The sequence below is a fragment of the Parasteatoda tepidariorum genome, chromosome 10, assembly GCF_043381705.1.
Source record: "Parasteatoda tepidariorum isolate YZ-2023 chromosome 10, CAS_Ptep_4.0, whole genome shotgun sequence".
In the NCBI taxonomy this organism is placed as follows: Eukaryota; Metazoa; Arthropoda; class Arachnida; order Araneae; family Theridiidae; genus Parasteatoda; species Parasteatoda tepidariorum.
In genome coordinates, this window is record NC_092213.1 from 58,802,467 (window position 1) to 58,822,649 (window position 20,183).

Genomic DNA, 20,183 nt, shown 5'->3' on the forward strand with positions numbered 1-20,183 from the left:
GATGAAATGTTTCTTGATACATCTTTTATAACAGGCAATGATTTTGTAGTTTTTAATCTTTCTTTCCTCATGATAAAATTCCTCAAGGTTTTGATAACAGCTTAAAATTTACAATTCCAACAATCGAACCTCTCTAACTAGAACCTCGATTTCACGAATTTTTCGATATCTCGAAGAAAAAAAAATTCCCTTCAAATTTCCTATACACTCAATTTTAAAGAAAACTTGATTTCACGAATTTTTTTTTCTAATCCCTCGATAACTTGAATTTTTTTTTTCTCCATAAATAGTGTAGATTTTTCTTCTGAAAATAAAAAACTATTCCAAAAAAAAAAAAAAAAATTATTTAAGAATAGAAAACCAATTCTCATAATGATAAACTTTTCTTAAAAAATGGACACAAAGACGTCAGTGGCATGGAATGATGTGTCTTTCTCTACGATAATGAACGGCTTCAAGAAGGCTGGATTCATTAAAGATCACGAAAGTAGTCAAACAATCAATATCGTTAATTCTGCTGAAAACTACACCGAAAATGATTGGGACAGATTGACCGGACTCATGAAACTTGATGACATGGAATTTCATACTTTGTAAACGTAGATGATGCAGTAACAGTGTGTGGTCAGTAGGATGACAATGATATCATCGCTCAAACGAAAGCTTGTGAACTATCAAAGATTTACCACCCAATGTTACTAACAAACAAGCACTTTCTGCAGTGGACACTGTAAGGAGATTTATTGAGAGGCAGCCAAATATGTGAGAGGAAACATTTAAAGCTATAGTCCAATTAGAAAGTGTTACAAACTTCCTTACACATCTCTAAGGCAAACAGCAATTGAATCTTTTTTTAAATGAAAGTGTAAAAAGTGTTTTTAGAATAAATATGGAATAGTAAATAAGGTATGTAAAGAGCATTTTTCTTTATTCTACCATCGATAACATGCGATTTTCGATAGTTCGAATTTTCGGAATCTCGAATTTTTTCTCCTCTCCCTTCAAGTTCAAATATCGCGGTTTGACTGTAGTAGTTTTTTTTCCTTCACATTTGACATGGATTTTTTAAATGCATATTAAGGTTTAATTTTACAGAACACTGTATTAATATCAATTTTTTGGAACTAGACAAATATTTTCATTCACAATTTGCTTTAACCCTTAAATGCATAAGTTTTTGTTTTAAATTTAAAAAAATATATTTTTTTTATAGGAATATAGTTATAGGTTACGTAAAAATAAAAAACCCAGGTAATAATGAGTATTTTGAAATTAGTTGTATGTAGACTTTCGATGTGTTTATTACTAAAATTACTATAGGCATAAACAAATGGTCATGTATTTAGATTAGTTATTAGTAAGGCCCGGATTTTGATGACATTTGCATTTTTGGACATTTCTTGTCCTTTAGAGCATTTTTTGAGATTTATAGGGCATTTTCTTTAAATTTTGGGGCGTATTTTGCATTTTAAAGCATTTTTTGTTAATTTTTATTATTTTTTATAATTACACTGGCTTCCAAACAATAAAGAAAATCTCTAGGATATTAAAAGATGAAGCAACATCTTTTCAAATTGAAGAAGAATTGTCAGTAAGTGTGACCGTCCTTTTCAAGTACGCACCAATAACATCAGTAGACGTTGAAAGAAGCTTTTCCTGGTATTAAAATTTGCTTTCAGACAAGAGACGCTCGTTTACATTTCAAAATATTAAAAAAAAAATTAACAATCCACTGTAATTCTGATATTTAGTAATATTATGAGATGGAAGTTGCTATATTCCTAACGAAAAGGGGCCTCTAACCCNATTCTATTCTATTTTATTCTGTTCTATTTTATTCTATTTATTTTACTATATATTTTTATTTATTTCTATTTTATTCTATTTATTATTACATTTTATTTATTATTCTATTTTATTTAAAGAGTAAAACATTGTTTTAGTTCAATATTTTTACTTCTATTTAAGTCATGTCTTAAAGCATTTTTAGCGCAATTTTCGCATTTTAAGGGCATTTTTTGCACTTTTTAAGGGCATTAATTGAGATTTTTTAGGTCATCAAAATCCGGGCTCTACTTATTAGTATAGGAAATTTTCTATTATTTATGAGTGAAATACAGCAAAGCAATTGTGATATTTGTTACATTCAATCCATGAAAATCCTTCGCAACCTGAAATACTTGCAAAATATTACTTGCCAGCTAAAAGTTATGTCACGTCTTTTGTTTCATACATGACTTTTTTTTGTCTATCATTATAAACATGTGCACAGAAGTGTATATACTCAGGTTTTTGAAAAAAATACCTGGAATGTAGGCAATTGGCAACAATATACATTCAAGGGTTAAATGATTTATTCATGTATGTGAAATTTGTAATGCTAAAATTAAAACTTAACAATCATTCAGCAGTCACCAACGCAGCAAAGCAGTTACTGAAGAATGACAGTGAAAGCTTAGCAAGTTTAGTCGAAATGTAAAGTAAAGTAATAAGTATATTCAAAATTTTCAGTTATTCTTTTTTTACTATGTAAGCCTGTTTTAGAAAGAAATAGGATATTTTTTAATTAATTATATTAATTAATAGTTAAAAAAGTGTTCACAATCATACTTTATAATCAGCTTAATTATCTTTAATTTAACATAGTCTTAATAAATAAAACCAATCTCAGTTTAAACTTAAAAACTGGGTTTTTCAGGATGTTTATGAAAAAGTTTTTTTGCAACCCTTACTATAAGTGACATTTAGTGTATATAACCAATTGTATACTACTAGTAACATAACCAGTATAAGAGCACCTAATATTAAAATTATCATTGAGATGTTATATAATTTAAAATCTAGAAAACTACAAAAATGTTAGTACATAAATAAAATTTTAATAAAGATAAGCAGCTTAAAACAGCACAAAATGGAAATAAAATTCTTTTCATTGGGGAAGTTTTTGAATTTTTACTAAACAGTTCTTAGGGCTGGTGTTGGTTGGATTCTAAATCAATTTTTAAATGTGAAAAGAATGAAAAAAAAAAAAAATACAGACATAATGAAGGTTAAAACAGGAATGAGAATTATTCAAGACAAATAATTTTATTTAAAAATTTACAGACTAAATTGAAATCTATAAAAGATAATAGATTTGATATTTTATAAAAAATAACAAAAAGTTTACAGACATAAGACGCCACTCCAAAACCATAATTACAATTTTTGCACTGTGTTTACAATTTTTGTTCCAGCGTGTCGAGGTAGGTAGCTGCCACACCTTGCTAGAATCTGTTAAATAGATTACTTAACTGGACAGTTCACCAGACATATTAAATAAAATTTAGGAGTGACTTGTATCTACAAATTCTTCATCCCCATAAAAGAGGGAGAAGTTAAGTACATTATAATACAGAAGTTAAACATATTTTGACAAAACAAATCTTAACGGAAATGTAAATACATAATTTTTTTTTTCAAATGTGGAAATCTTCCACCAAATCAAAATTCCTACGTCAGAAAGAATTTTGTATGGCACACAATAACCAATCTGGACCGATAACTGCTGTGATATCCTGTCGCTTTCTCCATCGGTGGTCCCAAATAAACAAAGTTAATGCTAAAGTTGAAAATCAATCTTGATACAAGAGATAACTTTTCAATGCTTTAGGTAAACTAAGTTCATTCACTCGTCCAAGTTCAAGGCGTTTTTTGTTAATTTGTTGCCTTATAACTCTTCTACATATGTCTTTTAAAGGCAAAGGTCCAGCTAAAATAAAGAAGAAACATTATAATGTTGAAGTGATTGAATAAATGAAGAAAAAATTACTTAAAAAAATCACAGTAGAATTCAAATGAATTTTTCGATTTTTACAACAGGCTCTATTAAATAAAAATTAGATGAATAAAATAATTACTAAAATTTACAGACAGCAGTGAGTATTATTTAGCTATAAACAGTCTAATGATCTTAGGAAAATCACTAGTAAGTGAATTCAGTTGCAATTTTTCCGGACTTTCAGGAAGAATTCATTTTAATATTTAATGTGATGGCAAAATTTCTTTTTTTCTTCATAATTTTTAGATTTATAAAATAAATTTAAAATGATTTTAACCACATCTGCATTTAATGAATGTATGGTATTTTTTTAATGGTGTGTTACAAGTTCTGACGAAATATAAAAATAATTCTGGCAATAAACATAATTTGGTTATCACTTCACTATCACTTGGAAAAATTAAAAGCTGGCAGGTATGTATGTTACTGTTATCAAATTTCTAAGAATGGAATAAAAAAATTTTTTGAGCAGAAGGGTAGCAAATGTCAGTTTGTAAAATTACTGTTCAGTGGAATCTTTACATTAAAATTTGCTGAAATGAAAAACGATACAATGCATTGGCACCTTGATGGTTAAAATAAGTCTTTTCAGACTTAATTTTCTTCTTGAACAAATTATAATTTCTCAAACAAATCAAAGAGAAATAAATATTTAAATTGTAGCATAACAATTATGAAACAGTTACATTCTACACTCTGAATACTTTATTTTAAAGAATTCCAAGTCCTGAAGCAATCTGGAATGTATGTTCTCAATACGAAAAGAAGGTGCATTTTGAATTAATAGTTATTTTTTGAAGAGTTTTATTATAAACCTTAATTTAATCAATAATTGAAAAATTTAAATTTATAAAGACACCGAAAGTTTTATACAACTTTTGTAATTATTTTTCTTTGAACAAATTCTTATTTTTTGAGAAATGCAAAACAGTATTATCCCAGTGTAAAAGTTCACTCCTTATTTTTGATTATGAGATAGTGAATCTTTGTTATGTCAGGAGAAAGCAGAAAAAATCAAACGAGGAAACTTCTAATATTAAAAAACACAAAAATTAAGTCTACAAAACCTTCGAAAGTTAAACTTTTTTTTTTTTTTACATTATTCGCTTTGGATACGATACATTTCTTTCCAAACAGAGATGCATTAACAAATGCAGTGGGGTGACCAATTAAATGTTACCCGATACACTAAAATGTGGATTTTTGGATAGAGGTAAGGATAATATTTTGAAGGTCTCTACAGATGATGATGTAGATTCCATTTCAGAGAGAGATTTATATGACAACACTGCTAACATTATTAAATCCAACAGAGATGTTTCTGGAATATTAAATTAGTAGCTTTGTCGCCTTCTCTACGGACGTAACATTTGGAGAAATCAAAAGCGTATAACTTAATTAAAAATCATCAAATATTTGTAATATTTTTTGAAGGAATAACTCTTGGGGTCCTTGGCACTTATTCTAAAATTTACTTTATCAATATACATACTATATTATATAATCTGGAATATTATCAATATACATATAAAATTGAATTTTGGGATAATTAAAGAGATAAAAAGTTTAAAAATATAATCTTTTGGTCTCTCCTAATATATTTATATTTAACAAGCGTCATTTACAATATTTATTCATTTATTTAAAATCAAGTTCTATATTTGTTACAGATGGAACAATGTAGATATTGTTACATCTGTAATACAAACCTATTAGTTCACTTATTATTATTATTTTTTTAATTGTAAAAAAAAATTGATCAAGGCATTTAACTTGTTACTAATAATAACCAAAAGATCAGTAAATATTAAAAAAAAAAAAAAATACTGCTTAATTTTGACATAAAATTAATTTTTGCTTAATTTTTGTATAGGCATAACAAACAAATTGCCAATTAAAATTCTAAAATTATCAAATCTATTTTCTTCACATTTTTTTTGGAGCAATTATGGTATAATGTTACCAAAAATAATCAAAATAGGTTAAATAGTGAAAATATTTCAGAAAGTATAAGCTTTAAAATGATAGAAACTATGTTGCTTAAGTTTAAAATTTTGACATTTTGGTTTACTTTTCGAGCAATCGCCCTTTGGTATGTTTAAAAGTTTTCATTGTGTTATATTTTTTTAAAAATTACTTTTAAACAAAATATCTTATTTTTTTTATAATTTTTTTCTGGAAGTTAATTAAAATATCATTGCTAAAACAAATTTCCTTTACGTGTAAAGAAAAAAAATTTGAAATATTGCCAAATATACTAAATATGGTTTTTGAAAGGGATTAAATGATAGTTATCCTCATCTAATTGTTTATATTACATCAATCTTTCATTATCACTGGTTTACAAGTCTACCCCCTGCTTTCATAAAATTTTGGGGGTTTCGAAAACCTACTTACAAACTTCACAGTACTTTGAGGTGTAGATGGTAAAAAATTCTCCAGACAGAAAATGGCTGTTTTCCCCCCTCTTTTCCTTTTATTTCCAGATAATTTTAACTTTCAATAATTTATAAATTCGGTTGAAAGAGAAAATATTTCTCTATCATTAAACATGGTCAGATAATTTAATTAGATTGCGATTGAATGTACAAATAATCTAAAATATTTTCGTGATTGTGGGAATTAAATAGAATATGATCAAAATTGTCCATACCTATAAAAAAAAATTTTTTTTTTTTTTTAATTCCTTTATTTTGATACTTTTTGTAAAAAAGTAAGATTATGTTTACTGTAAATATTCCAAACTAAGCAAATATATTTCAAGCCTTTTATGCAAAGAAAAAAAAAAGTTGACAGCAAACCAACCAATAGAATTAATTCAATCAACAGCAGGGGCTAATCAACTAAATCTAATTGTTTTACTTGCTTCAGGTGCTAGATTCACAAAATGCAACTGTCTGTGGAAAACTTTTGAACCCTTAGTATGATTTATTTTTTTACTTTAACTGTTAATCATTTGTTTTTCAGTGTCAAAGGCATCATACCATATTTATATAGTATTTAAAAATAAGATTGGTGATAAGGGTGTGCAAAAATAAAATTAAATTATAAATATTTTTCCAGAACAGCTGGTATACAAAAAATACAATTTAAAATTTAGAAAAATAATTCTTTTCAATAAGTTGAACCAGTTTACTTAATTGTACAATTTCTAAATGTATTCTGAAAAAGAGTAAAAAATCCAATATAAATCACATTTTAAATAACAAAATTGTTTACAGAAAGTGCCAAACCTAATAAAAATGTCAGCGTAGGCTAAAGGTTATATATCAAAGTTTATGTGGTAAAATTTTATTTTATACAATATTTATAAAAAAGGGGGACAAATATATTTACCATGAAAGCTTTTAACCATAGGGGAGAGGGAGGCACCTTTCAACAGTTTTTGCTTAAGAATTATTTTCGAAGTTTTATTGCTTTCAAAATCTAAGTTCTAATTTTTATTTACTAATTTGATATTTGAGGTAACCTCTCAATTTTTTCCAAAGGTCTAAACCAAAGACAAAATACCTAATTTTACATATTTAGTGAACCATGTATTTTGTTGAAATCTACCCCTCCTGGGGGGCAGTTTTCAACGGGTGGTGGGGCACATTTCAACAACTGAAGAGAACGTAACAAAATCATACATTTTGGAAAATTAACTTTACTCATAAAATAATAATAATGAATGAACATATTGGATTGATTTAGATTTTTTCTACATTATTTGGTCTTTAATAAAATCAAAGTTTACGGAGAATGTCATGAAAAATACAGCTCGAGCTGTTACGTAGCTTAAACTTGGTTGAGGCAGTTTCATTTTAATGTCATTTCTTTCTATACTACTAATGTCCTCTATACTACTAATTCTGGAAAATAAAACATTGATTATCATGCTTCCTCGCTCTCCAGAAACTACCTGCCTCACCAGACCAGCTCCTAGCTTGGCAACAACATTCGGAGCTGGAACAAATGTTAAAACTCCAGTTTTATCCAAGTTATATATTTGATCCACTGTAAAATGACCAGAATTAAGAGCTCTCTCATAATTGTTGAAAGATTCTTGAACATTTTCTTTATTTAAAGCTATAGCTCTTGCAAAGCTGGTGTTTTCCAGTTTTCTTAAAGTAAGCTGTGGGTGACACTTCATAAAACCTTTAACCCAGTCAATTCCAGACGTTTCATTTTTGTCCCAGCTACTAGGAATTTTGGAGTTGAAACACTTTGCGTTATCATAGGAAAGTTTTCGAACTTGTCTGTAAGTTAGACTATAATTGAGAATTGAACATGTAATTATGTATTCACAAAGCAGGGTTTCTTGCTGGACATCAAAAACTTGTTGGCTTGTGTATTTAGAACTGTAGCATTTTGTGTGTTAGTAGTTGTACATTGTTTGGTTTCACCAACCAAACAATTATTTGACTTTCTTTTTTTTTAATTAATAAAATAAAGCTGAAAAGTCTATTCCAAATAAGTCTGCTGCTGCTGTTAAACATGCACCATTTCTGACTGCTTACATTGTTTTTTCAACGTTTTCTTCACTAACTTCTGGTTTAGAGAGTTTTTTTTTTTTATATATGTTCGCAACATTTTTATAAATTGTAAGAAGGTAAAATATCAGAATTGAGAATTTTATTAAATATAATGTTACACCCTAAACTTTTCAATTTTCTTAAAATTAAATTATTTTCATTCCAAATTAAATTTTCTTGAATATTTTTACAAAATTTTAAAATAATTATTTTATTGATGCTTTTAATGAATTCTTTGTAAATAAATTCTATTTTCAACAACAATGCAACAAACTGAATCTTGATTTTAAGCTTTTAAAAAAATTTCATTTCATTTAATTGAAATTTTTTTTACAAACATGCTTCCTTGAACACATTCACATGTTTTTCAAAATATTTAGAATAATGCCTTACAGAAAAAGTTGAGTATTTAAAATATAACAACCGCAATTAATGGGCTTTTTGCTGACTAATGACTTCTGCAAGATTACTTAACAAAAAAATAATAAGCCTGGGACACCTTTTAACACTGTTGAAATGTGCCCCCTAAGCTCTGTTGAAATCTGCCCCTGGTACAGACATTTTGGTTAAAGTATTATCAACCACTTTAGAAAAAGACTTTTTACTAATAAATGATACAGTTAGAAGCAGAATTAAATAAGCTAGCAGATGAATAAATATCACTTACTTTATTAAAAGATTACTGGTCGATAAACAGTTTTAAAATCAAAATTGTCTTTTTACTTTTGGAATGTTAAAACATGTTCCACAGAGTAACACAACAGTGGTAAAAAGAAAGTGCTTAAAACTAAATGTCAACAGTTATGCATAGTTAAAGCTTATTGTCTGGCATATTGGTGAATCATTAAGCAATATTAGAAGGCAGAAATTCTAGTTGTTGAAAGGTGCCCCATGTTGAAATGTGCCCCCCTCTCCCTTACAACTCGAATTTTTAGAAATTAAAAATCTAGTAAAAGCTTGAGTAACAACACTGAAAATATAAACGTACTTAATACAACTCACTCAAGTAACTGTAAGTAATAAGAAAATTCAGTACTTGAAAATGAAAACTACAAATAATAAGACAATTGAGTACTTCCTCAACAGCACCCTAAGATGTTTCAGAATCAGAGGAAATTTAAAAAAAAAATAATTCAGAAATGATAAGGCGGAATAAGATTGGAAGAGTAAAACAGCTATTATAGAAAGAAAAATGGGCAAATATGTACTTCAGAAATGCAAACAGTAAATGAAATGAATATGTCATCAAATATGTAAGGTATATATGCGGGAAAAAATTGCAAATAAATATAAGTCAAAAATTTACAGGGTGAAGACAGAAGCATTCTTAATGATATACGTATGCAAACTATAATAGCAAAGTAAGGGGGCCGGGATAGCCTGGTCGGTAGGGCGCTGGGCCCATATCCAAGAGGTCGTGGGTTCGATCCTCGCCGGCCGAAGACTCCCCGTGTAGTAAATGGTGACTGATGCACGTTAAATCTGTCGAGTCTCAAAGTCCTCCATGTTCCCACAACAAATCAATACCTCTGGGGGTACTGATCCAGGAGTTTCCTTGTCTTCTGGAATGGTTCAAAATTACAAGGCTACGGAGTTGAACGTAAGTAGTCGTAAACCCATGAAATTGGGTCGGCTGTTCAACGACGGTTATAAAATAAAATAAAATAGCAAAGTAAGAAAGTTTTTACATAATAATAATAATAAAAAACGTCACTAGCTATTAAGGAAATATTTTTAAAGAGGTTTTAAATTCTAATTCGCTAAAAACGTATAAATGTTTAGGCTGATCAAATATTTTTTTTTTATAAAATAGCTGAGGTCAAAATTACACAAAAATAAACTAATTGAGCAGCATTTATAAAACAGAAAAGGTTAAATAAGCTTCTTTCTTTTCTTTTCTTTTTTAAAGCAAAAAATCTTAGATGTTTTATAGCATAATAGAATGGAATTCTAGTACACACAGTAAAAAAAAAAAAAAAAAAAAAAAAAAAATTTTTTTTTTGAAGTATAGAATGGACAGTTGTAAACTATGAAAGCATGGAGCCTAAAACCAATGGAAAGTTTCAGGACTCTAGCATTCCCAATATGCAATACTATAGAATTTTTTTTAAATTTTTTTTTTATTAAAATTAGTATTATAAATATGTTTTTAACTAAAACTATGATCCCCTCACCTTAATAAAACTTAAAAAGCTGATCAAATCTGGTAATGAGCTAAGTCTGAGAGAAAAGAAACTGCAAAAGGAAAAGATGAAACTCCCTATTATCATTGTATTGGCATGAGACTCCCTATTATCATTCCTATCATCAGCTGAATTTAATAAAATTGAGTCGATAAACTATATTGGTTATAAAGAAATCTTGTATTGATCCCGAAGAACTATTAAAATAAGACCTATGCTATTTTCAGTTTCTGTTTTTACAAGTCACATTTTTTTAAAAATAGAGTTAAATTAATAGTTACATTATAGCATTCCCAAAAATACTTTACAGGAGTGTACATTTGTTATTTTGTTACTATCTATATCTCATACTATCTATGTTATGTAATAATAATCACTTAATTTTCTGATATCACACGCTTTAATCTGCCTAGATAGCAGCCGAACACCAAGGCTGAATAACTAATATTTACAAACAATTCACATCTTCTAGGCAGTTCATCAGCAAGTTATTATATTATATCGGCTAAAATAAAAAGTTCAAGATGTTTTTCGGCTCTGATCATTATATCCTAATCGATGATTAATTGCACTATTTATTGTATAAACCGTTATCCCAGCAAACCCAAAAATTATTATCTGAAAATGAGGTAACATTTTTTTTTCATTACAATTCATTTATAAGAACAAAAATCATCCCTATTTGGTACAGTACAGGAAGAGAAAAAAAAAGTACAATAATAAGAACTCACTCATATGCAAATCTGTATTAATAAGCATGAACACAGTTTGTGTATAATTTTTTTACTTTTACGAAAAAAGAAAAAAATATGACCTTTTAAAAAGTCTACCTTTTTGGAATTTAAGAAAGAAAGTGTGCATTTTTACACATTTTCCTACTAACGCAAATGCCATTTATTATTTCATTAACATGACTTAAAATCACATGTCGTGAATCCTGTTAAAGCAATTTAAGATCGGGTTTCATGCAATTTAAAAGCCATGATTATTAACCATGTTCAAGTGACTTAAAATTTTACTTTGAAATTCGTACTCACATGACTTTAAATCAAACATCCATATTCGTATTTACACGATTTTTAAATCAAATGTCAAGATTCATGTTCTTGTGTTTTAAAAAAATCACATATTGAGATTTATATTCATTCACACAATTTTAATAAATAAATAAAATCTTGCAACAATATTTTTATTAAATTGTTGATAACATTCTGGGGATAAATGCTTCTTACATTCACTTTTTTCTTCATAGGTATTTTTTAAATTATTAACTTGTTTTTGCATGTAATATTTTCGGATTTCTATTTTTAGCTTTTTATGTCTTCATAATACTCAGCCCTGTGGTATATAGAGTTCTATAAAAATTACATATTGTTTAAAAAATCTGATTTTTAAAAATTTTTTGCCAAAATGAGGTAATGACAAAAGGTTTTAACTACTTTTAAGAATTAAGCAACATGTGCAGAAAGTTATTCATTTTATCTGAATCTGATCATATGTTTAGTCTTTGTTGCAATTGACAAACCAGTTTGTCAAACTCTATGTCAAAATAACTTTAAAGATTTAGCTAATTTGGTATCCTAAAGCTCCATTTAACTAAAATATATATATTTTTTTAATAAATATCCATTGAATAAAAAGGTTGGAACATTAAGAAATAAAATTTTCTGGACATTTCACTATTAAATTTCGAGATACTCACAGAAAAATACGAAAGAATAAACAGACATATTGTAATAAAAACAAAATGATAATATTCATAAAATACAAAAAAACACTTACGATCTAATCCTCCGTAATACTTAATTGTGATTTCACAATGTCCCCAAACTGCACTAACAACTGGATATAGTTTCTTGCCTTTGAGTCCACGGAATGCCACACCTAAATATTGCCCATCTGTCATAAATGACAAGGTACCTTCATCCATGTCCAGTATCACTAACAGTTTATCAGGAACCATAAATGGCTCATCAGAATTTAGATGTGCAGGATACGTTACACCTGGATTATTTTTCACATCATGATATAGTTTGTTACGTCCTAAGTCCCATCCCCAAGATTCTGCATTACTACCAACAAGAGACTGGTAGCCAACAGTATGCAAGGGAGCTTCGCGCGTGGCAACACCCACCACTGCATGAGTACCCCTTTGTCTCACACTCCAATGTATCTCCCACACATGAAGTCCACGAGTATATCCGACCTTTCCTCGAATGCAATCCGTGCTTTGAGCAACAGGATGCCGATGAAACGTCAATTTATCGTCTTCCATCACAAATATATTCAAGGAACGGTCATCAGGATTCCAGGCATGTTTTAGTTGCTGCTCACGACTAGCAGAAGGCATATCTAACAGCACGTCTAGGCGACCTGGTCTCTGTAAGTCCGGATTACTGGCTAAATCTTTAGCCATTGGTCGGTGAATCGTTGCTGATGATACCCTTGCTATTGAAACAGTCTTTATACCACCTGAAGCTTTCTGCCCCATGTTCATTGGCCAGTGAGGAGGGAAAACCACTTGTGGATAATTTGCGTAGAAGGAATGAATGGCAGATCCAAGCTGAGGAGTCAGCACGGAAACTGGCAGGGGTCTGTAAATCCAGAATCTTTGTTTTGGTTTTGATGCTGAGGCTTTTATAGGTCGGCCCAACACTTGGTGCCTTCTGTTCAGCCTCAGGAGCCAGTCTTCATGAATAAAAAGTCCATATCCAGAGTAATTTGGTAAAGGTAAATTAAGAGGAGCCGTGCTTGAATTTCTGTGCACGTCCCACGGAGGCTGTTTATACCTAAATGAAAAAGTGAAATTTTAATTGAACTAGAAATGAGATAGTTTAAATGCAAAATCAGTAATAAGTTTATCCAAATTCATTTTATTTGACAAATGAGAAAAAAAAGCACTACTTAAACTGCATTAAAAATAAACATAGAAAAATACAATTTTATTTATTCTGAAATATTTTATTGGTTATGAAGCAAGCACTTGAAACTTAGGGTAAGAATACATAGGTAATGAAAAACAATTCACTATAAAAATTCATAAAGAAAGGGTAAAAGTATGTGGCTGATAGAGTAAACTCTGAATTTATTCTCTAATGTCACTAATAGGAGGAAAAAAACAATGCTGAAATTAAAAAATTATTAGGAAGTTATTGATAATGAAAACTATTCATACACCTTTACTTAGTAAATTTTTTCGAAACTCTCGGACTAATTTGAATACATTTAAGAAAATTTAAAAAAATAAGGGACATTTTTTAATTTTTTCTACACCAAATTTTAATAATAAACACTTTGGTTATTTGGAAATATTAGGGAAACCATTATTAGTTCGATTAACCTAATATTTTTAATTAGACATAGTATAACAAGTTCTTGAAATAAAGAATTTACCAAATATATATTTATAAAATAAATAGATGTGTGGTGTGTGCACAATAAACATACTTTTATTCAATGTAGGACTGAAATTTATCCAAAATTCTTTTAATAGTCAGCATTTATGTTTCAATATGCATGGTTCATTGATAAGCCATCATTTTCTTCTTCCATTTAGAATTTATTAATTATGAAGTTGAATTCCATGCCAACTGATACCAGTATTGAATTTTATCATAAGTAGAGAGCATTCATGATTTTGACTTATTTTCAAAAAAAAAAAAAATGTCTATTTTAAAGAATAAGTTATTAAAAATATTACGATTTTACATATTGCTTGATTTATATTGTAAAATAAATTGTTCTTTAGTCTAATTATGCAGATTTCTACCAAAATTTTTTTTTTTCTTCTTATTTTTTAAGTCAAAAATTATCTTAAATATATATTTGTCCCCTCTGTTACAATTATTCTTTTAAGTTTATATTATTCATGACACTAAAAATCTTTTAACTTAATAACTGGTTTTCACAATAAAGTCTATTAGTACAATCATGTTGCGTTATATTTTGGAAATAAAAAAAAATAAACATTTTAAAGTTTCTCATATAACGAAGGGGTAAAACTATATGTCCCCTCAGTTACATAAAAAGTAAACAAGTGCTAATGCATCCTGATTTAACTAATTTAAACCATTTCCTAAACTATTAGAGAACGTTTTTTATACAAAGCTGTGCCATTTTTATTTGATAGTGTGTTTAGTTTATAGTTAAGTTTTTCGAGTGAGTAGTCAGTATGGGGAAAACAGCAGCAAAAAAAAANAAAAAAAAAAAAAAAAAAAAAAAAAAAAAAAAAAAAAAAAAAAAAAAAAAAAAATGAGAGAATATGGAACTAGAATGTCCCAAGATAAAAAGATATTTGTAAGAAGATAAAATGAAATAAAAATTTATAATAACAGAAATATTAAAAAAAAAAAAAATTAACAGCGAAATGGATAAATTGAAAATAAAAGACAAAGGAAAAAAAAAAGAGGCACTTATACAAGAAATAGAAATTCAGGAAGGATATTCTCTTTATAATACTCCTTTCATACTGGGGAAAGCAATTAAAAAAGCCAAACGTGCATTACCAGGGGTCTGTCCAGGCCGAATTTACTACCGTTTAGCGGGACCTTCACAAATTCAACCTTAGGAAAAACGGTGGTTTCACAAATTCAACTTTAGAAAAAACTGTAGTTTCACAAAATACTTTTTCTTAAAATTTTATTTTTGTAACCCTTAAGAAATGATAAATCCATATTTTTGTGTTGATTTTTAAATATAATATTTAATTTTTCACAAATTATGTTTGATTTTTCACAAAATAGGTACCTCTCAGAAAAACCTAGACAGACCCGATTACCCGAATTTCCAAGAAATTGTTGTACTGTTACACGCATACTCTGTAACCTTACTACCAAAACAAAAGAAACAACCTGACGAAACAAAAAACTTGCAATAAATTTCTACTCATCTGCTAGTTTCTTACCAGACTTCTGGTAGAGCTGAGTGCATGATTTTCAGAGAAAATGGACAGAAAGTCACAAAGCAAAAAAAAAGTATTTGCTGTGTACCTTGATGGATTTATCTTATAACGTCGTTGAACAGTCGACCCAAATTTGAGTTTACAGCTACCAATGTTCGACTCCGTAGCCTTGTAATTTTGAACCCAATCCAGAAGACAAGGGAACTCCTGGATCAGCACTTCCCAGAGATGTAATTTGTAATGAGAACTTGGAGGTCTTTGTGACCCGACGGATTTAAAGTGCACCAGCCACCATTTAAAACACAGGGATTATTTTGATGTTGCAATATATAGTTTCAAAAGTGAAAAAAGTTCAAGGAAATAAAAGGGTAGTTAATTTTGTTGCCCAAATAACTGAAATTGAAAAAGAAACAAGAAATGTGTGTGTGTTTTTTTAACACAGTCTGGTAAAACAAAAACTTTCATTTATAATTACAAAGATGTAGCATAGATTCATATGTCAGATATTATAGTAGCCAACTATAACATTACCAACTTTAAAAAACCAGAGAGTTCCTTTTGACAATATTTCCCTTTTATTTGTCAAATTTGTAAGTTGTTCCCCCTGTTACATTTCATGTCCTCTCTTTAACGACACATTATTTGGACTTAATAAAGATGTGTTTGCAATTTTAAAAGTCTTATAATAATTTATTTTACCTTGAAAAGAGACAATTAAAAAAAAAAAAAATTCAGATAATGTTACAGATAATGTTTACAATGGAAGAATCACAGAATTAAGCATAAATAACAGAGCATGTCAAAAATGTGGTATTTTATTTGTCCCCTCTGTTTCAAGTACTTCTAATTAACTAGCAATTTAATTATGAGGCTCTTATTATTTAATGCCAATTAATTAAACATTGCACCCTAAAGTTATTCTTGTAGAATTTTTTGTTTTCAGAAATATTTAATATATTTTCAGTATAAAATATGTACTTGAGTGATTTCCCCTCTGTTACGCTTGGAATTTGACAGAAGCAAAAATGTAACAAATCATGCAGTGTAAAAGAATTTTTTCCTTTTCTTCATTTTATATTTCTTCTGGGTCCTCAAAATTTCACCAAAAACATTAAATAATGTATAATAAATGAGTTTTTTAATCTTCAAGGTATGAAATTTTTTACTTTTATCATTCTAGGAGCCTTTTAAATTGATTTTAATTTTCATGAATGTTGAATAACTTACAAGTATGCAGAACATTGTTAAAACTATGCTAACTCTAAAATGAACAAAAACATTAATGTTTTATTAATATATTAAATAAAAAATATTAATGTAAGACAAAAAATTTAAAAACCTTGATTTTTTAAAAAAAAACCCAGTTTATTTATGTATTATTTATTTGAAAGTAGTAAAGATTCATAAAACGATCAATAGCTGAAATCCGTTGAAGTATTTTTAGAATTTTTATTAACATTTAAAATAATAGCATTTTAAAAATAAAACCAATTTGTAAAAGAAAAAAGCTTTAGAGATTTATTCATAAATAATTGAATATCTTCCATACCTATGATCCATTGTTTCAATATAATTCCGAATATTCTATAACTTTTTACCCAAAGCAATTTCAACGGAACTCTAAACAAAGTACATTCACAACGCTACAGGAATATGGGGAAAGCCTAGCAACACTCCCGTAAGTTGTTTAGTTGATAAAGAGGCCCATATGAAAGAACAGCTGCCAGAGGAAAACCATCTGGCGACCCCACGTACGGCAAATAAAAGCGGAAAAAAAATTGATGGGGAATGAAACTGGAAGGGGGCGAAAATTCGACTACGAAAAGCTAGGAACATACGTGTGCATGCAGGAAACCTACACCCCTCCCTTTTATATTTTCGGCTTGTGTACGATATTGCACAGTTAAAAGGTGTCTTCCGGACTATGCACGCCTGAGGTCAAAGGATATAGAGCAATTTGCAGTAAAAATACAGACGACAATAAAAACTACAGATTCGAAAATTTCTATCAAACGATATTTAGTTCAACAGAGTCAATTTTTACAGCACATTAGAATTTATCTTAACGGTTTTATCATAAAATGATAAATTGTTCTAAAGGTTCTGAAGCTTTTACCAGAAAATTTAAATGGATTCAATAAAAAGAAAAGCTAAACGAAATTGCGGATTTTCGCGGCATTTAGTGTAGTATGAAAATGACTTATTACACGTAAAACGTTTAATTGAATATAAGATTAAATAAATATCCTCACCGCAAAAATTATCAGTAGAAGTGGCATATCGCAGTTTTTACCGGTTTCTACGCATTTATTGCTTTTATGATTTTTTCCCTCCATTGATTTAAACAAAATAGATGAAAGACATCTTATGACCTCAAAACGCCAAGTGAAATAAAATCCTGTCATCCTTGAGTACGACAAAGCCGGAAAGAATAGAACAAAAATGCAGCGATCGATAGATAGACACATCCAGCTTAATTCCTTATTATCACGCTGCTTCAATATAAACCATTAGATATTATATTAACTTGGGGAAAAATTACTGACGGGTAATTGAACTATTCACAAAAGTCATATTTGCAGACTTACAGTATAAATATTGATTGCTTACGTGAATTCCAGTTTTTTTTTAAAAAAAATTTATTTCTAAAAGTTACTGAAAATTGGATTAGCTGTAAATGCCACTAAGAGATATTTTTTAAAAAAATATTAGAACTGCATATTTTAACTGAGTTATAAGGATTTAAAGCCTACAAATATTACATTCGTAAATAATTGAATTACGTTGAAAAAAAAAATTATTAAAACGATTTTTTGTTTTCATCAACCAAGACAAGAGTTATTTTCCAATGAATGTTCTTATTTAAAAAAAAGTCGAAAAAAAAAAGATTCGTTGTAATTTTTAGTTTTAAACAATTTTTCATTAAAAAAAAAAAAAAAACTACTATAAAATAAATTAGTCTTCAATCAACAACAACATGCTTTAAAAGTAAACAAAAACGGCAATCCAGTTTAAGTTTTTTTTTTTTTTTTTTAAAAAGAAGCTGAAGTTAGCTTACTTTTGCTTAGATGTTTTTCTACAGAGCAATGATAGGATATTTACTCAGAATTCTTCACCATGAAAGTATCCCACCTCAATCAATTTGAAAATAAATTTTAACTATAATTTTAAAAAAATTTACTCAAATGCATTGTTGTTGTTGCAACTAAATTATGCAATTTATGATAATAAGGCAGTCTGCACTTTCACGTGTTTCGAAGATTTTAAATCGGATTAATAATTTTGTACTTTGAAAGAACGGGAGGAAAGATGTTAATCTTATTGCCAAATCTTTAAGATTAACACAATTTAATTAGATAATCCAAATCAGAAATAAATTTTGACGTAGAGTATTTCTTCTTTTCTTCTTCTCGATTAATGATGCGTTTCTTGATCACAGCCATAGAACAAAGCAGTTGCTAATTTTTATAAAACCTTTTCACAAACAAGAAACTTCTATTTAAAAGACTGTTTTAAATTATGAAAGAAAAGTAGATTGTAAATACTTCCCCCCCCCCGTTTTGTATTTTTGAAAATTGAAAATACGCATAGACAACTGACAACAGGAAGCGCTTAAAAAATATTAAAAAATGTGCCTAGAGCGACACAACCAAACGAAATCAAACAAATTTGAGAGATTTCATCATCTCTCCTAGCCCTAGCAACAATTTTACTTCAGTCCCAGTTGGGTTCTATAAGAATATGCCCGGAGATGTGCTGATTTTTAAATATTGGTCCTAGAATGGCCTATATAGGCTGAATAATAAATATAAAATATCGAGTGAATCTGATAATTCTAATTAAAACCGATAATGGTTGTAAAGTGATTGTAAAATAATGGGCGAATAGGACAATTCTATATAGGGCCAATATCGCGAAAATAACGGAAATAAATAAATAATAATAAAATAATATAATGAGATTAAAAACCAGAACGGCTTAGTATTTGCTACATAAATTTGATTCTATTTAACTGATTTGGCTAAGAATACGAGTATGCCAGTTATTTACTATACATAATTTCTTAAAATATCAGTACAGATAAGCTTATTAAGTCAGAATTCTTAACATTATACTCATTGAAACATTCCAAGATTTATTTTATTACATTTACAAACCTATTTGCTACAAAAATATGGCTATTAAATAAACGTGTTTCATTCAAATAAGATATTTTATTTTAAAATCTAGCTCACATCATACTAATTATGAAGCGGCATGCTTAAATGTAACTTCACTACTTGGTAGCATAACTCTTATTCAGTACCCAGTTCCTTGTAAGTAAAAATAGTGATTCCTGTTATGAAGGTTTTCTTCCTTTCACATTCAGAAAATATTGCATTAGTGAGTAGAGTGCAACACTTATGACAACATTAGTACAGTGCCGTAGCGAGCTTAACTCGCGCCCGGGGCACAATACCTTTTTAGCGCCCCCCCTCACTCGAAAACCATCTAATATTATAAGTAAAATATACTCGCCAAAGTAATAAATAAATTAAGTAAAATAAATAAAGTCATAGGCTCAAGCTGGGCATTAAATTTGAGACAAAAAATGTAGTTGAGAAAACAAGACTAGATTTTGAAATGTATATGATCATCTAGAATTAGTTCAAAAGATACCCATCATTTATTTTACATATTTATAAAGAAATATTTTAAAAACACGCAGTTTTAAAACAATAAAAAAGTAAATATTTATTATCTCTAAGGAGATACATATATTTAAT

General features: G+C 28.6%; 1 protein-coding gene across 1 annotated transcript; it reads right to left on the reverse strand.

Moving 5' to 3' along the window:
* Positions 1-3,068: 3,068 nt before the first annotated feature.
* LOC107436129 (splA/ryanodine receptor domain and SOCS box containing gustavus) lies at positions 3,069-17,180 on the reverse strand. The gene is made up of 3 exons (XM_016047709.4): positions 16,967-17,180; positions 12,300-13,306; positions 3,069-3,751 (listed from the first exon to the last, which is right to left on the reverse strand). The coding sequence occupies exons 1-3, from the start codon at positions 16,975-16,977 to the stop codon at positions 3,615-3,617; spliced, it is 1,155 nt and encodes a 384-aa protein (XP_015903195.1). The 5' UTR covers positions 16,978-17,180; the 3' UTR covers positions 3,069-3,614.
* Between the last annotated feature and the right edge of the window lie 3,003 nt (positions 17,181-20,183).

Excerpts from the sequence above, each read along its gene's own strand:
- LOC107436129 (XM_016047709.4), bottom strand. Across the intron at positions 3,752-12,299 it reads GTATTACGGAGGATTAGATC|CTGGACCTTTGCCTTTAAAA; the intron begins GTAAGTGTTTTT and ends TCTTTATTTTAG.